General features: G+C 44.6%; 1 protein-coding gene across 1 annotated transcript; it reads left to right on the top strand.

The window, feature by feature from the left end:
• Nucleotides 1-192: 192 nt before the first annotated feature.
• Nucleotides 193-11,158, top strand: LOC124150104 (ribosome biogenesis protein NSA2 homolog). The gene is made up of 10 exons (XM_046522025.2): nt 193-340; nt 3,932-3,999; nt 4,146-4,211; nt 4,695-4,748; nt 5,756-5,906; nt 6,174-6,258; nt 6,972-7,066; nt 8,427-8,567; nt 9,981-10,032; nt 10,820-11,158. Exons 1-10 carry the CDS (start codon nt 338-340, stop codon nt 10,885-10,887), a joined length of 783 nt encoding a protein of 260 aa, XP_046377981.1. The 5' UTR covers nt 193-337; the 3' UTR covers nt 10,888-11,158.
• The last annotated feature ends 7,506 nt before the right edge of the window (nt 11,159-18,664 follow it).

The raw sequence follows: 18,664 nt of genomic DNA, 5'->3' as shown, positions 1-18,664 counted from the left end.
GCCCCTATAACATAAAAATTGTGTAAACATTTTCGAATAATGATTTTCAAACTTAGAACATCACAAAGTAGATTGCTATTTCTGTCATTAGTTTCACCTTTTTGGATAATTACAAAATCGTTATCATGCCTATATAAGACGCCCACACATAAAGGGGCCGAAATAAACTCTAAATCACTGTTCAGACGTTTATAAAGTCAAGCGCATGCGCATGGTTCAACTTCCTTTTTACAGTGTCAGCGTGTTGTTTTTGGTGTATTTCACAACTGTGTTGTGAATAACTTGCACCACACATTCAACACTTGTTGAATTCATAAGCAACTAACACACAGTCAATATGGTAAGACTTAGAACCTACACGTGATATACATGACCGCAGATGGTCGATATATAATTATGTTGGTATGGAAATATGTCCAGCAAGGCCCCAGCGGAGACCGGGAGAGCTGCGATGAGGTCCTACAGTCAAGACATGCCCCTACATCTCGGGTAGCAAGGCCCCAGCGGAGACCGGGAGAGCTGCGATGAGGTCCTACAGTCAAGACATGCCCCTACATCTCGGGTAGCAAGGCCCCAGCGGAGACCGGGAGAGCTGCGATGAGGTCCTACAGTCAAGACATGCCCCTACATCTCGGGTAGCAAGGCCCCAGCGGAGACCGGGAGAGCTGCGATGAGGTCCTACAGTCAAGACATGCCCCTACATCTCGGGTAGCAAGGCCCCAGCGGAGACCGGGAGAGCTGCGATGAGGTCCTACAGTCAAGACATGCCCCTACATCTCGGGTAGCAAGGCCCCAGCGGAGACCGGGAGAGCTGCGATGAGGTCCTACAGTCAAGACATGCCCCTACATCTCGGGTAGCAAGGCCCCAGCGGAGACCGGGAGAGCTGCGATGAGGTCCTACAGTCAAGACATGCCCCTACATCTCGGGTAGCAAGGCCCCAGCGGAGACCGGGAGAGCGCGATGAGGTCCTACAGTCAAGACATGCCCCTACATCTCGGGTAGCAAGGCCCCAGCGGAGACCGGGAGAGCTGCGATGAGGTCCTACAGTCAAGACATGCCCCTACATCTCGGGTAGCAAGGCCCCAGCGGAGACCGGGAGAGCTGCGATGAGGTCCTACAGTCAAGACATGCCCCTACATCTCGGGTAGCAAGGCCCCAGCGGAGACCGGGAGAGCTGCGATGAGGTCCTACAGTCAAGACATGCCCCTACATCTCGGGTAGCAAGGCCCCAGCGGAGACCGGGAGAGCTGCGATGAGGTCCTACAGTCAAGACATGCCCCTACATCTCGGGTAGCAAGGCCCCAGCGGAGACCGGGAGAGCTGCGATGAGGTCCTACAGTCAAGACATGCCCCTACATCTCGGGTAGCAAGGCCCCAGCGGAGACCGGGAGAGCTGCGATGAGGTCCTACAGTCAAGACATGCCCCTACATCTCGGGTAGCAAGGCCCCAGCGGAGACCGGGAGAGCTGCGATGAGGTCCTACAGTCAAGACATGCCCCTACATCTCGGGTAGCAAGGCCCCAGCGGAGACCGGGAGAGCTGCGATGAGGTCCTACAGTCAAGACATGCCCCTACATCTCGGGTAGCAAGGCCCCAGCGGAGACCGGGAGAGCTGCGATGAGGTCCTACAGTCAAGACATGCCCCTACATCTCGGGTAGCAAGGCCCCAGCGGAGACCGGGAGAGCTGCGATGAGGTCCTACAGTCAAGACATGCCCCTACATCTCGGGTAGCAAGGCCCCAGCGGAGACCGGGAGAGCTGCGATGAGGTCCTACAGTCAAGACATGCCCCTACATCTCGGGTAGCAAGGCCCCAGCGGAGACCGGGAGAGCTGCGATGAGGTCCTACAGTCAAGACATGCCCCTACATCTCGGGTAGCAAGGCCCCAGCGGAGACCGGGAGAGCTGCGATGAGGTCCTACAGTCAAGACATGCCCCTACATCTCGGGTAGCAAGGCCCCAGCGGAGACCGGGAGAGCTGCGATGAGGTCCTACAGTCAAGACATGCCCCTACATCTCGGGTAGCAAGGCCCCAGCGGAGACCGGGAGAGCTGCGATGAGGTCCTACAGTCAAGACATGCCCCTACATCTCGGGTAGCAAGGCCCCAGCGGAGACCGGGAGAGCTGCGATGAGGTCCTACAGTCAAGACATGCCCCTACATCTCGGGTAGCAAGGCCCCAGCGGAGACCGGGAGAGCTGCGATGAGGTCCTACAGTCAAGACATGCCCCTACATCTCGGGTAGCAAGGCCCCAGCGGAGACCGGGAGAGCTGCGATGAGGTCCTACAGTCAAGACATGCCCCTACATCTCGGGTAGCAAGGCCCCAGCGGAGACCGGGAGAGCTGCGATGAGGTCCTACAGTCAAGACATGCCCCTACATCTCGGGTAGCAAGGCCCCAGCGGAGACCGGGAGAGCTGCGATGAGGTCCTACAGTCAAGACATGCCCCTACATCTCGGGTAGCAAGGCCCCAGCGGAGACCGGGAGAGCTGCGATGAGGTCCTACAGTCAAGACATGCCCCTACATCTCGGGTAGCAAGGCCCCAGCGGAGACAGGGAGAGCTGCGATGAGGTCCTACAGTCAAGACATGCCCCTAAATCTCGGGTAGCAAGGCCCCAGCGGAGACCGGGAGAGCTGCGATGAGGTCCTACAGTCAAGACATGCCCCTACATCTCGGGTAGCAAGGCCCCAGCGGAGACCGGGAGAGCTGCGATGAGGTCCTACAGTCAAGACATGCCCCTACATCTCGGGTAGCAAGGCCCCAGCGGAGACCGGGAGAGCTGCGATGAGGTCCTACAGTCAAGACATGCCCCTACATCTCGGGTAGCATCTCCCAGCTCAAAAACAGCAAATATTCCGAATGGTACATAGTTGTAAGCCTTAGTGTGTATCCCCAGCCAAGATAGAAGTCGGAAAGAGTGCAAGATCCTTGGGGTTAGGGCACGATGTGACAATCAAACGCGCCCTTTACAAAGATCTTCAGAGTCAAGCACCCCTTTAGGGATCCTAGGGTTAGTTGTGAGGAAGGGTAATGGTTAGCTATACCTTTTAACCAATAATCAAATAATCAAATGTAATTTGAGGAAAAGCTGTAAAAGTTTTCTCGTGTTCCGATCTCTGGACACATAATAGATACTGGCAGTGCTCATCAAGATGAAGGTAAACAATTGGTTGTTGATCACTTGGTCATGTTGGTAATGGAGCACTAATTATTTATGATCGCGCAATTTGTAGAGTGTTGGGCAATAATGCAGTTTACCAGGCGCATCCCAAGCACTACCATCCGCTCAATTACCGCGCTATAGTGCAACCGATGTCTCGCTATACCGTAACTGACACACCTTTACAATCCAACAGCCCTTATTGATTCTTAGGGTTAGCCTGCTTAGAGCAAGGGTGAGCCATAAATTCTTACCTTTTCAATGCGTTAATCCTGGTAGTCTTTGACTAATCATGAGAGTGATTGCATCAAACGTGATGCGAAACACATCATTATACACCATAGCGTTGTTTGATTGGTTCGTCATGTTGATATAAACCATGGCGGGTGTGGCTTCAAGGTGAAATGACCCGTTAAACAAGCACTGATTACATGTGATAGCGCTCGTGGTAGAGTGTCAGCTAATTAACACATTAATTAGTTCAACCGGGGAGCCAGGGAAGCACTTTCAAGCCCCCACAGCACTAGTTGGATCTGAAAAAGTGCGCCCTGTAAAGTGCATTACTCCTGAGTGTTGTCTAATTACATTAAATCATTAGCTTAGCTTCAAAGCCCTGTAAAGTGCAAACTTGTTGTTTAGATGACCATGAACTATTTCATGTTGTCAGAATTTTCTTTTAACTTGGTAATCATGATGAATTATTTTTGAGGTTGGAAGTTAAAAACTTTGACAACTATCTGACAGCTTTTGATTTTTGTTTTGTTTACAGCCACAGAACGAGCATATAGAACTTCACCAAAAGAGACATGGACGTAGACTCAACTATGAAGAAAGAAAGTAAGTTGATGTGATATTTTTTGGCAATAATTTCAATAACAAATTTTAGATGTCAGATATTGAAATACACAAATATCCTCTATCAATCATGTCAATTGCCAGCAAATGTAACAATTCAAATTCTAATATGATTTGAAACCTTTCAGGAGGAAAAAGGAGGGTCGTCTACCCCATGAGTTGGCAGAGAAAGCGAAGAAGCTGAGGGGTATAAAGTGAGTACAGCTTGGACTACATGTGAGAGAAATGAGTGAGTAGGGTTTAACACCGCTTGTAACAGTATTCCAGTTATATCGCGGCGTGTCAGCTTAATGTGGGAGGAAAGCCCGAAGTGATGCAGGTCTCAGACGTTTACCACTTCGGTGAAACCCACGAGCACGGGTATGGTGCTGACAAACCTAGAAACACAATCGGGGCGAACAGGGATTCGAACCCACAATCATAGGTTTCTGGCGTGCCCAAGGGATGCAACTCTGCACAGCGAATCGCGGCGCCTTAGACGACTGGGCCACCCGTGACCCCGGACTACATGTGAATTGACTGAACATGCTGAAAAATTACAAAGATTTTTGGAGACTTAAGTTTGTGTTCAAACCTTAAAATCTGGTTTCTTATTGTTTATTATGCAAGAAGTGTTAAGCTTGAGTTAAGATAACCATTTGTTTAGATTGACTTGAACATTTCTGTTTTCCTTTCAGAGCCAAATTATACAACAAGAAGAGGCACTCAGAAAAAATACAGATGAAGAAGACGTAAGTCCCATTTGAACTCTTGACCGTGTTGACAGTTTAACTATCCACTTGTTCCCCCAAGTACAAAACTGTTTTGCCAAATACGTGTAAAAAATGCAAGACAATAGGATACAGTAGGTAATAGGTACATGCTAAACGATCCCATCACAACGCAAATGGCATCATACAGAGCTCCAGATAAGCTTTTGGTGTTATGGGTATTTTACCCATGCATTTTAAAATCATTGGGTATCAGTAGTTCTATCTGGGTATTCAAATTTCTGTTACCCACTAGTTTTTACACATGTGGGTATTTAAGTTAAATATTTAAAAACACTATTCATCTAGTCCCTGCAAACTGGTGTCGTGTGGGTTCGAGAGCTTTATAGGACTAAAAAATACCACGATACTTCCACAAGAAAGTGTGATGGCAAATGATCATGATGTAACTGTCATCGTGGAGTTTGGCAAGGTTGACGGAATGTCCGTTTATAATTTCAAAATAAGTTGCTGATTTGCTAATCGAATACGCAGGGTTACTTCACAATATTTTGATGATACGCACAAGTTTTTTTTTTGTAGCGAATCTGTAATGTTCGTTGCGTATTTGATACGCTTGGATTTTATTTTACTACGTATTTCTGCATTTTTGATGCATATTTTGCGCAGATACGCAGCTTATCTGGAGCTCTGATCATATTCAGAAAACCTACCGAAGAACAAAAAATTGGCTGAAAAGCCTTTTGCATTCTTATCACCAGCTACCAACGAACATGGAGCAGTGTCCACCACCTATATAATTAAACTGCTGTCCTACTCACTCACTTGCTAGTAAAGACTGCTAGCATAGATGCCACTTTGAAAGAGTAATATGACAATGTCAATAACAGGACATTTCATTATGGCTATATCGATGGCACTAGACTTCAGCCAACACATGACACGGTGTCATAAAACTGAAATAATGTTGAAAGCAGTGTTAAACCAAATTCACTCCCTCACTCAGCCAACCATTGACATTGTTCTAGCATCAAGATGCACGAGGAAAGAAAGACGAAGCAGAAGAAGAGTGATGAGGTTCCTCAGGGAGCAGTGCCGGCCTATTTGCTGGACAGAGAAGGCCAGTCCAGGGCCAAGGTCCTGTCTAACATGATTAAACAGAAGAGGAAGGAAAAAGCTGTAAGTATTTTAATAGGCACTTTTTTGTCCTGTAATTTTTCTTTTGTTTCAACTATGGGTCCTTCAGTATTGTCTTTTGAATCTTTCTGATGCTTGTATTGGCTATTATATCAATATCTAATTGATTGTTCCAATGATCATTTTAGTTTTTGATACCATTAAGAACTATTTTATGATATTCGTATTTAATTTTCAGTGAAAACTAATAAGCGGATTAGTTTAGGATCATTTATCATGATGTGATATTAATGTAACATTTTCTCTCAGGGCAAGTGGGATGTTCCTCTTCCTAAAGTTAAAGGAATGAGTGAATCAGAAGTTTTCAAAGTAATCAAGACTGGAAAAACTAAACGTAAGTATAAACTAATTGAAGCATAAGCATGATAAGTGTTGTGGACATTGTTGAAGCAGCGTATATTTATTTGTAAGAACCTTTCTCTGGATGATGAATCTTCATCTGCACTTGAAACTCTCCAGTTGTATGTTTAGAGTTACAGAAATCATATATGCTGGTCTGAATGCTTTTTGGGGACGTGGGTGGGCCAGTCATCTAAGGTGCCACAATTCACTGTGCAAAGTTGCGTCCCTTGTGCACACCAGAAACCTTATGTCTGTTGGTTTGAATCCTGGATCTCTACGGTTATGTTAGGTTTTCAGCATCTTAAAATACATCAACACTCGCCATACCAAAGAGTTTCAAACTTTTATCAACGAGTGTTGATATCAAAAGACAGTAGGGTGAGATGGTATTTATCATCCAAAGTCAATCATACAACTTTAATAACCAGTGTCTTGCATGTAGAAAGTGGAGCTAACCAGCTTCAGTGGCTGAGAGATCAGTGATGTCCTTTGATTGGTAACTGATGTCATCACAATATCTTCCAGGAGATATCAAGCCGAAGCGATTTATCCTGGGGAAGCGTTTTTGTTTTGAATGCTTTTGCTGCTCATCTCAGTCTGCTGTCCTTATATGCCTAAAATGCATGTAAAATGACCATTATGCCTTATATGCCTAAAATGCATGTAAAATGCCCATTATGTCTTCATACTGTTATCTTCTTCCAGGGAAAGCATGGAAGAGAATGGTCACCAAGGTTACATTTGTGGGAGAAGGCTTCACAAGAAAACCTCCCAAGTTTGAAAGATTCATTCGACCTATGGTGTGCATACTTTTACTCGTTCAATCCATGTCCTTTTGCGGGCTTTGCAATGGCAGTTGAAAATAATGACTTGTCTTTATGACATAATTCTGCACCTACTGTATGTGGAGGGAATTGTTTTGTTCTTGACGCTGACAGGTATTAAATATGTGTACTTTTACCATGATGAACCTTTAGTCTATTAGACACATGACTGTGGACAGAGCGTCTGCCTAGTGTGTGGAAGGTCGGTTGTTCAATCTCTGGCTGTGTCATACTAAACAATGTTAAAAGAAGATAGTCTGCTGGCATTAGGAGATAAAACACGGACATGTTTATAGAGGCCTTCCCAACTGATTATCAGAAGGTTATCAGGAACATTTACACATGCAACTGAGTGAGTGAGTGACTTTACATTTACACATGCGAGTGAGTGAGTGAGTGAGTGACTATACGTTTACACATGCGACTGAGTGAGTGAGTGACTATACGTTTACACATGCGACTGAGTGAGTGAGTGAGTGACTATACGTTTACACATGCGACTGAGTGAGTGAGTGACTATACGTTTACACATGCGACTGAGTGAGTGAGTGACTATACATTTACACATGCGACTGAGTGTCTATACATTTACACATGCAAGTGAGTGAGTGACTATACGTTTACACATGTGACTGAGTGAGTGAGTGACTATACATTTACACATGCGACTGAGTGAGTGAGTGACTATACGTTTACACATGCGACTGAGTGAGTGAGTGACTATACATTTACACATGCGACTGAGTGTCTATACATTTACACATGCAACTGAGTGAGTGAGTGACTATACATTTACACGCGACTGAGTGAGTGACTATACATTTACACATGCGACTGAGTGAGTGAGTGACTATACGTTTACACATGCGACTGAGTGAGTGAGTGAGTGAGTGACTATACGTTTACACATGCGACTGAGTGAGTGAGTGACTATACATTTACACATGCGACTGAGTGAGTGAGTGACTATACGTTTACACATGCGACTGAGTGAGTGAGTGACTATACGTTTACACATGCGACTGAGTGAGTGAGTGACTATAAATTTACACATGCGACTGAGTGTCTATACATTTACACATGCAACTGAGTGAGTGAGTGACTATACGTTTACACATGCGACTGAGTGAGTGACTATACGTTTACACATGCGACTGAGTGAGTGAGTGACTATACATTTACACATGCGACTGAGTGAGTGAGTGACTATACGTTTACACATGCGACTGAGTGAGTGAGTGACTGTACATTTACACATGCGACTGAGTGAGTGAGTGACTATACATTTACATCATAATTGCTGTATCAGGAGTGACATCAAGTTTTTTTGTTTCAGGGTCTCCGATTCCGAAAGGCACATGTCACACATCCTGAGCTGAAAGCCACATTCTGTCTTCCCATAATTGGTGTTAAGAAGAACCCAAGTTCTACAATGTACACATCACTAGGCGTTATTACAAAGGGAACAATTGTAGAGGTATTAAAGCAGGATTCATTTCTTCTTATAATGTCTGTATCTAAATACTGGATTTACCCATGTGACAGTACGAGTCTTCAGCAATCAATGCTTGACGAAAGGTGCATCTAACCAGGTCAGTGGGTCAGGCTTGGTGATCTGGTTGGTGCATTGTCTGGTCCTTACTCAATTAGACAGTCCGAGTCTTCAGCAATCAATGCTTGTAGTCAGGCTCGCTGATCTGGTTGGTGCATTGTCTGGTCCTTACTCAATTAGACAGTCCGAGTCTTCAGCAATCAATGCTTGTAGTCAGGCTCGCTGATCTGGTTGGTGCATTGTCTGGTCCTTACTCAATTAGACAGTCCGAGTCTTCAGCAATCAATGCTTGTAGTCAGGCTCGCTGATCTGGTTGGTGCATTGTCTGGTCCTTACTCAATTATTAGAGACTGTCGTCGTATAGTTGGAATATTGCTGAGCGAGGCACTAAATAACAATTAAACAAATACTGGATTTTCTGCTCCATTGATGACATGACACAGGACACAGTAAGCATACTTGAAGGACAAAATGGCTACTGTCAAACTCCTCAAGTAAATTATGGTGACATCTAGATAAGTGTACCGAGTCTGCATGCCCAAATTGCCAGCTGGTCACTGACAGAATGGCAGTCGAACAGTGTGCAAACAGGTTGCAATTTTGTAAGGATAGCATTCATTGTGTCATGTTATTAGTAACAGGACTGCATGAGATCTCAGAGACCAGAATAGACCCGTGAAGATCGGGGGTAGAATACCAGTAGGTCTTCAGCAACCCATGCTTCCCGTAAATGGTGACTATGCTTGTCGTAAGAGGCGACTAACAGGATCGGGTGGTCAGGCTTGCTGACGTGGTTGATGCTTGTCAGCATATCCCAATTGCGTGGATCGATGCTCATGATGTTAATCACTGGATTGTCTGGTCCAGGCTTTATTATTTACAGACCGCCGTCATGTAACTGGAATATTTCTGAGTTAAGCCGTTAAACAACAAACAAACAAACTAACAGGAAGGCGACTAACAGGATCGGATGGTCAGACTCGCTGACTTGGTTGATGAATGTCATCATATCCAAATTGCGTGGATCGATGCTCATGTCAATCACTGGATTGTCTGTCCAGACTTGATTATTTACAGATCGCCGTCATATAGCTGGTATATTTCTGAGTTAAGCCGTTAAACAACAAACAAACAGACCAGATTACAGACTATTAAAATAACATCTGTACACAGGACATTGACTTTACCCTTACATGTTACATATGTGTAAAGTAACGCCTTAAATATCAAGAAGCATGAACACGATAAGAGTACTCAAATTTCAGACAGTGTTTGACATGGTTGTTTACTGTTTTTTATGTATTTAACACAAATACTGACATTATCCTATCCTTGCAGGTTAACATCAGTGAGCTTGGTCTAGTGACGCAGGGAGGAAAGGTGGTATGGGGTATGTACAGCATAGCCTTCATAGATATAGTGTGCAGGCTATTTGGAATAGATTGGTTTTGCCAAGACCAGTTTAATTCATGTTTTATAAATTTTCTTGTTGGTGCTCTACATGTCAGGATTGCATCACTTGGGTCTTTCATGCCACCTAAGACCGCCTCCGTGGTCTAGTGGTAGAGCATCAGCTCAGAGAGCGGAAGGTCCGGGATTCCAGGCTGCGTCATACCAAAAGACGATAAAAGATGGTACTTGTTGTTTTCCTGTCATTAAGGGGCTAAAACAAGGACTGGTCGGCTCGGAGTCAGTATACTGTGTCTGAGAGGGGTATTCATGTTAAATTGCGGCATGGTATCTCAGTGGGCTAGCACTATAAATTGGCATCAGTCCGGACTAGTACAAGTACACACGCACACGCACACGCACACGCACACGCACACGCACACACACACACACTTGGATGCGACATTAAACCCAATCTCACCTCCTGACACATAAAGCTGACTCACCGTTGTATAACTTAGATACTGTTCAAAGTGATGTTAAGCCCAACTCACTCACATGCCAAGGGAGTGGAGGCAGAAAATGGTCATCAAGGTTTATACAATCTCATCATTAAGATCATTTCATGAAACAGCCCCTGACCTCAACAATAGTGTGGGATGTATTTCAGGATAGCTGCCTGTGACATGATGTGTCTGTGTATGTTGCTGATCACCTAATCATCACCATGGTAACATGTTCATTGCCAACAAGAATAGATATTAATCTTTTCTTGTGTCTTCTTCCAGGGAAATATGCACAAGTTACCAACAACCCTGAGAATGATGGCTGCATCAATGCGGTGTTGTTAGTGTGAGAGGGGATCTATTTGTGTTTCGAAGACTCAACATCCAGGACTACATTTTGAAACAACACTCTGAGATCAGTGTCTGTGTTCTGCCATGGTGACAATAAGGAATTCAGGGATACATTTACAGAGCTAACTTTGTAAAAAGATATTGCCAGCAAATTTAGATCTGAAAGACCATTGTTGGAGAAGGACTTGCTTCAAATAAGCTGGCAGCTGACATCTGTATTATCACAGCTAGTGTTTCATGACTTGAAATAAAATAAGTCTGTGATCTATATCCAAGTATTGCTGTTCTTTGTTGTGCGGATTCTATACAGCCCCTTTGTATAACGTAGATGCTAGCAGTATTCAAGCCGACAAGGTCTGGGATAGGTTCTGAGTACTACCCGGACCCATGGTTAGTCACATGATATATTGTTTAATGACAAGAACTCACTACAGGTCAGTGGTTACACAATCTAATTAAAAGCAGATCTTAGTTCTCGCTATCGCTAAACAAAGATCTGAGGACATCCCATTACGGGTCACGTCAGAACGACATTTCATCCGACCAATCAAAGCGTCACTTAACAGATCATGAAAGTGACAGTCGGAATGTGTTTTCTAATTATGCAACCTCGAAAACGTTAACACCGGTACGACTGCTCTTTCTCTCGCTTCCGAGGGATAAACATTGGAACGGAGGAGGCGTTGCCATACAATCTCAACCATATATTAGACATTCCGGACTGTTCGTTTGTTCAGTTTTCAAAATTTTAATCGAGAACTGTTCCAACATATATTTCAAGCAAAGTCTGAAATGGAAGTCGCCAGGTTGAAACGAGTGCCCCAGAAAGCTGATTTCTATTTGGCTGATGTCGACTTCTTGTTAGTCATTTCAGTGGTCGGTCAAAGTTCGCGAAAGGTCGTTCTGACATAACCCAAAATGAGATGTCCTCAGATCTTTGTTTAGTGGCAGCGAGAACTTAGATCTGATTTTAATGAGATTGAGTGGTTACGTACACTACAAGTGGCTAATGGTCACATTTCTTTCTGATGATGCACTCATTCGTTTTGACTTGTATATGTTTGAGTGAAGATAAAACATCAGTCAACTTCAGTGTAGGCATGATCTCATCATTTAATACATGTAAACATACCTGGTTTGAATTCCAACTTCACCCTGCAAATTACGATTCCTTGTTTGCACGATGCTATGCTCTTGGGTTTACCAAAATGGTAGAATTCCAAAACAAAATGTTAAAAGTATCTCTGTACGTCAACTGTGGATGAATGCGATTCACATAAAGCATGGCTCAGGATTAAATTGGTCTTCACCAACCTTTGTCATACAGCTGAAATATTTCTGAGAACAACAATCAATCAATCACATAAAGTATGAATGTTTGTATATGATGTATTACCTAAGTAAAGAAGGAAGAACACATATAGCGATTTCCTTCACGTGAAGGTACCAGGGGACAAGACGTGAGGTGGGTAGTCGGTTATTGAGGAAAAGGGATGTAAGTCTAATAATTTATGTACTCTGCAAAAAAACAACGCAAAAATAGTAAAATCGTGTTGCCAACATCCAGGCGTCGCGGGGAACGTTATGCACGAAACTGCATAAAGGAAGTGGACAGATTTGGTGGTGGCAGTGTGATGAGTGAGTAAGTGAGTTGGGTTTAACGCCGCTTTTAACAGTATTCCAGTTATATCACGGCGTGTCAGCTTAATGTGGGAGGAAAGCCTGAAGGGATGCAGGTCTGAGACGTTTACCACTTCGATAAAACCCACGAGCACGGGTATGGTGCTGACAAACCTAGAAACATAATCGGGACGATCCGGGATTCGAACACACAATCATAGGTTTCTGGCGTGCCCAAGGGACGCAACTCTGCACAGCGAATCGCGGCGTCTTAGACGACTGGGCCACCCGTGCCCCCGGTAGTGTGATGATGTGGGCGGCCATCTCCTACACCAGTAGAACAGACTTGAAGCAAGTTCTGGGGAATTTAACGTTTGTTTGTTTGTTTTTTAACACCTCCCTCAGCAGCCATATGACGGCGGTGTACAAATAATCAAATCTTGACAGGACAATCCAGTGATTGACATCATTAGCATCGATCTATGCAATTAGGGTACGATGACATGCACCAACCAAGTCAGCGAGCCTGACCACCCGATCCCGTTAGTCGCCTCTTACAACAAACATGTATTGCTGAAGACCAATTATAACCCAGATCTTCACGGGGACTTTGTCGGCAACACCGATGAGACGTCATTTTCCAACTAGACAATGCCCGACCTCACACAGCAAGACTAACAACAGGCTTTTTCAGGAATCACAACATCCAGGTCCTGCCATGGCCCTCTTAGTCTCCAGATTTAAACCCAATTTATTGGATGCACTGGATGGACGACAACCAGCACCTCAGCAAGAACCACAGAACCCCCGACAGTTGGCACAAGCTCTGCACGCAGAGTGGGTGAACATTCCCCAGGCCAACAATTCAGGATCTGATTGCTTCCAAGGGACCACGATGCCAGTCAGTTTTGGACTCTAGTGGTGACCATACATGATATTGAGAACAGATGACCTTCACCTTGAAAATCTACTGATCCATGTGTGCCATATGGAAACTGGGTCAATGACAATGGTGTGTGCCTATTTTGAACAATCGATCACCATCTGTTGATTATTTATATGATATATAAATTATACATCTAAATCACTTATGCGTTTCTATTTTTTTGGGGGGGAAGAATATGTATCAGGGCTAACCAAAGGCCCTGAAAGTAGAATCAACATTATGTGTGCAATTTCCCATCTTTGAAATCCCTATCAGCAAGATGAAGTGTGCAATATCTCATCTTTGCAAAGCCATGAGGTATTTAGTTTCACATTCTCAGATTTAGAACAAGTTTTACTTCGGGCTTTGACTTGCAAACTTTCACTTTAATTGAAAAACCGGGATAACTCACTGAACCCGATCTCGCCCTAGGGCCATCGTTTTACGTGCCACTGTACTATGGCTTGAATATTGCTGACCATTGTATAATACCTTGACATTATGAAAATGAAGTCAGTGTCCACCATACTATGCATCACGGAGAGGGGTAACGCCTTTACCATCTCCCACGTCGATATCTGCACTCTTGTCGAACTTCCACATCTACCTCATTGCCATGGATTACCATTCATTCAGTGTCCTGTTTATTTTGGAAATTGGGACACTTCAAAAGAGAGTACTTGATAACTGTCCTGATAAACAGTTATCAGTACTCTTTCCGAATTCATTCAAAAAGGGATTCGTAATTAAGCAACACAGTCTTTATTTAAAAAATTGTTATGCACAACAGTTACAAGAGTTCAATTAAAGGTTTATCATATTTAATGGTCATGAAAGAACCAGCTTCAGGCAAAGAATCCTGTTTTGTAAACTTACAGGCTTCAAATGTGAATTCTTTATCCTCTGGCCGTTTCACTTCGCACTTTTTAAACTCAGTCTGTTTCTTTTCGTTGCCCAGGGGTGGCTTCAATATATCAGAAATCTCTTTCTGAAGTACGTCGCACGCTCAGCACTGCTTCTGTCTCCAGATCTCTCCATCATTAGTTGCTTATCAACTTTCTCGTTTAATAAGGTAGTAACAAAGTAACCTGAACGAATATTAGAAATTAAGTTATGAAATGAAATAGATAATGCGTGTGTCTGTAAGATCACTTTCACAACTGATACTTGATGAACTACACTTTATTTTCTATGTCTGTATAATATGGTATTAAACTGCTCAAGTTACTGGTGGGGCGGGTGAATGGACTTGAACGTAGCTTTCAACAATCCTACAGTTCTATCCCGACGGCAGGTGGAGGGCAAGCACCACCGAGGTGAGACCGGGAAACTGCAGAAATGAGGTAAATTACCTCAATCAAGGTATAATACCTCAATCCGGGAAACTGCAGAAATGAGGTAAATTACCTCAATCACGATTTAATACCTCAATCCGGGAAACTGCAGAAATGAGGTAAATTACCTCAATCACGATTTAATACCTCAATCCGGGAAACTGCAGAAATGAGGTAAATTACCTCAATCAAGGTATAATACCTCAATCCGGGGAACTGCAGAAATGAGGTAAATTACCTCAATCAAGGTATAATACCTCAATCCGGGAAACTGCAGAAATGAGGTAAATTACCTCAATCAAGATTTAATACCTCAATCCGGGAAACTGCAGAAATGAGTTATATTACCTCAATCAAGATTTAATACCTCAATCCGGGAAACTGCAGAAATGAGGTATATTACCTCAATCAAGGTATAATACCTCAATCCGTGAAATTGCAGAAATGAGGTATAATACCTAAATCAAGGTATAATACCTCAATCCGGGGAACTGCAGAAATGAGGTAAATTACCTCAATCAAGATTTAATACCTCAATCCGGGAAACTGCAGAAATGAGTTATATTACCTCAATCAAGATTTAATACCTCAATCCGGGAAACTGCAGAAACGAGGTATATTACCTCAATCAAGGTATAATACCTCAATCCGTGAAATTGCAGAAATGAGGTATAATACCTAAATCAAGGTATAATACCTCAATCCGGGAAACTGCAGAAATAAGGTGTAATATCTCAATCCAGGTTGGTGCCTTGGTGACTAAGGTGCCGCGATTCGCGGAGCAGAGTTGCGTCCCTTGGGCACGCCAGAAGCCTATGATTGTGGGTTCGAATCCCGGTTCGCCCCGATTATGTTTCTAGGTATGTCAGCACCATACCATGCTCATGGGTTTCACCGAAGTGGTAAACGTCTGATATCTGCCTCACTTCGGGCTTTCCTCCCACATCAACTAACACGCCGTGATATGACTGGAATACTGTTAAAAGCGGCCTTAAACCCAATTCACTCACTCACTTGGTATCATTTGGTCACCGGCTCCGGTAGCTACTCAGTGGGACCTGGCTGACCGTTCTCCCTGACCCGTGAAGATCCAGGTTAGAACTGGTCTTCAGCAACCTATGCTTGTCTAAGAGGCAACTAGCGGGATCGGGTGGTCAGGCTCAATGATTAGCTTGATGCATCCTAATTGCGTGGATCGACGCTGATGATAGCAATCACTGGACTGTTTGGTCCAGACTCGATTATTTACAGACCGCCGTCATATAGCTGCAATAGTCCGGCGTTAAACACCAAACATGCACAAGTCTCACTCGGCCACATTCAGTTCTGAAACTCCCCGTTTGGTTACAATTTGTCAAATGACTTGCTTATAAGTCGATGCAGTACACGTGCCAAAACACCGAGTTAGGTTTAAAAGGCTCGTGAAATATGACAAAATACATACATCTATAAAACATGTATCTTGATTTCCACCGCACCTTTACTGTACACTACTCAACCTGTGAAAGGGATAATCAAATATTGTCATTCTACTTAAATATACACTTGACTTGTGTAGAAACCGTTCTGTGTATCATGTAAAAGATAACAAATATCCCCATGACAAGTTGAGCAGTATGTATGTATGGAAAAAGGCAGAGTGCAATTTTGGCAGTTCGTGTTGGGTAATCTTGTAATTGGTTTGTAACAATATCACCAAACGAGAAAGTTCTAATTTTGAAAAACGTAACATAGTTGACCATACCACCTAAACACTTGCGGATGTATTAAATGTTGTTAGTTAGCTTCATAAAGGTGAAGTGCACACCTTTGCACCCTCTCAGGGTCCGTATGTGGTACATTTGGAACTATAATAATACTGTAACAAACCAGTGACGTATAGATGTCTATCATTGCTTATCATCAATCTGGTCCACCATGAGAGCACCTGTGTCGGGGATGGACAACTGTTGATCTTTATACATCTATATATTATCTCACACTACCACTACTACTACTACTACTACCACTACTACTACTACTACTACTACTACTACTGCTACTGCTGCTGCTGCTGCTGCTGCTGCAAATACTACTACTACTACTACTACTACTACTGCTACTGCTGCTGCTGCAAATACTACTACTACTACTACTACTACTACTCCTACTACTACTACTACTACTACTACTACTACGGTAAACCGTACTTAGCAAAATTGCATCAGTATCGCGGTGGACTCATAGGGAATTGAACCCCGACCTCTGACGTATGGAGCTAACACCTTAACTACAGGTATACCTATGCGGACCAGGTGCCAATGCACCTGTACTGAAATAGAATTAACTCCCCTCACAAGTGAAACCCATCTCTTATTAAATTATTCATCTGCTTATACTATGCACACATAAAATATCAGACTTCGTCCTGATAAAGTGACCTTGGTGGGTGGGACGGTTTGGGGTGGCATGGTATGGTTGTTTGGTGGGGGTAGGTTGCAGTGACACAGGGTGGGTGTGTAGGGGCGGAGTGGGAAATGACATGGGGGTGGTTGACTGTGTGGTTGGAGTGATATGGGTGGTTGGTTGTGTGGTTGGAGTGCTATGGGGTGGTTGATTGTGCAGGGACGGAGTGGGAGTGACACAGGGTGGTTGGATGTGTGGTTGGAGTGACATGGGGTTGTTGGTTGTGTATTATCGGGTTAGAGTGACATGGGGGTGGTTGGTTGTGTGGTTGGAGTGATGTGGGGTGGTTGGATGTATGGTTGGAGTAATGTGGGGTGGTTGGTTGTGTGGTTAGAGTGACATGGGGTTGTTGGTTGTGTGTGATCGGGTTAGAGTGACATGGGGGTTGTTGGTTGTGTGTCAACGGGTTGGAGTGATATGGGGTTGTTGGTTGTGTGTGAACGGGTTGGAGTGACATGGGGGTGGTTGGTTGTGTGTGAACGGGTTGGAGTGACATGGGGGTGGTTGTGTGTGAACGGGTTGGAGTGACATGGGGGTGGTTGGTTGTGTGTTAACGGGTTGGAGTGACATGGGGGTGGTTGGTTGTGCGTGAACGGGTTAGAGTGACATGGGGTGGTTGGTTGTGAGGTTGGAGTGATATGGGGTGGTTGGTTGTGTGTGAACGGGTTGGAGTGACATGGGGGTGGTTGAGTGTGAACGGGTTGGAGTGACATGGGGTGGTTGGTTGAGTGTGAACGGGTTAGAGTGACATGGGGTGGTTGGTTGTGAGGTTGGAGTGACATGGGATGGTTGGTTGTGTGTGAACGGGTTGGAGTGACATGGGGGTGGTTGAGTGTGAACGGGTTGGAGTGACATGGGGGTGGTTGGTTGTGTGTGAACGGGTTGGAGTGGCATGGGGTGGTTGGTTGTGTGTGAACGGGTTGGAGTGACATGGGGGTTGTTGGTTGAGTGTGAACGGGTTAGAGTGACATGGGGGTGGTTGGTTGTGTGGTTGGAGTGATGTGGGGTGGTTGGATGTGTGGTTGGAGTGATGTGGGGTGGTTGGTTGTGTGGTTAGAGTGACATGGGGTTGTTGGTTGTGTGTGAACGGGTTGGAGTGACATGGGGGTGGTTGGTTGTGTGTGAACGGGTTGGAGTGACATGGGGTGGTTGGTTGAGTGTGAACGGGTTGGAGTGACATGGGGTTGTTGGTTGTGTGTGAACGGGTTGGAGTGACATGGGGTGGTTGGTTGTGTGTGAACGGGTTGGAGTGACATGGGGTGGTTGGTTGTGTGTGATCGGGTTGGAGTGACATGGGGTGGTTGGTTGTGTGTGAACGGGTTTGAGTGACATGGGGTTGTTGGTTGTGTGTGAACGGGTTGGAGTGATATGGGGGTGGTTGGTTGTGTGTGATCGGGTTGGAGTGACATGGGGTGGTTGGTTGTGTGTGAACGGGTTGGAGTGACATGGGGG

The sequence above is a fragment of the Haliotis rufescens genome, unplaced genomic scaffold, assembly GCF_023055435.1.
Source record: "Haliotis rufescens isolate VD_foot unplaced genomic scaffold, xgHalRufe1.0.p SCAF_1, whole genome shotgun sequence".
NCBI classification, from domain to species: Eukaryota; Metazoa; Mollusca; class Gastropoda; order Lepetellida; family Haliotidae; genus Haliotis; species Haliotis rufescens.
Note: the sequence above shows the minus strand (reverse complement) of the source record. Positions and strands in the feature narration are given on the sequence as shown.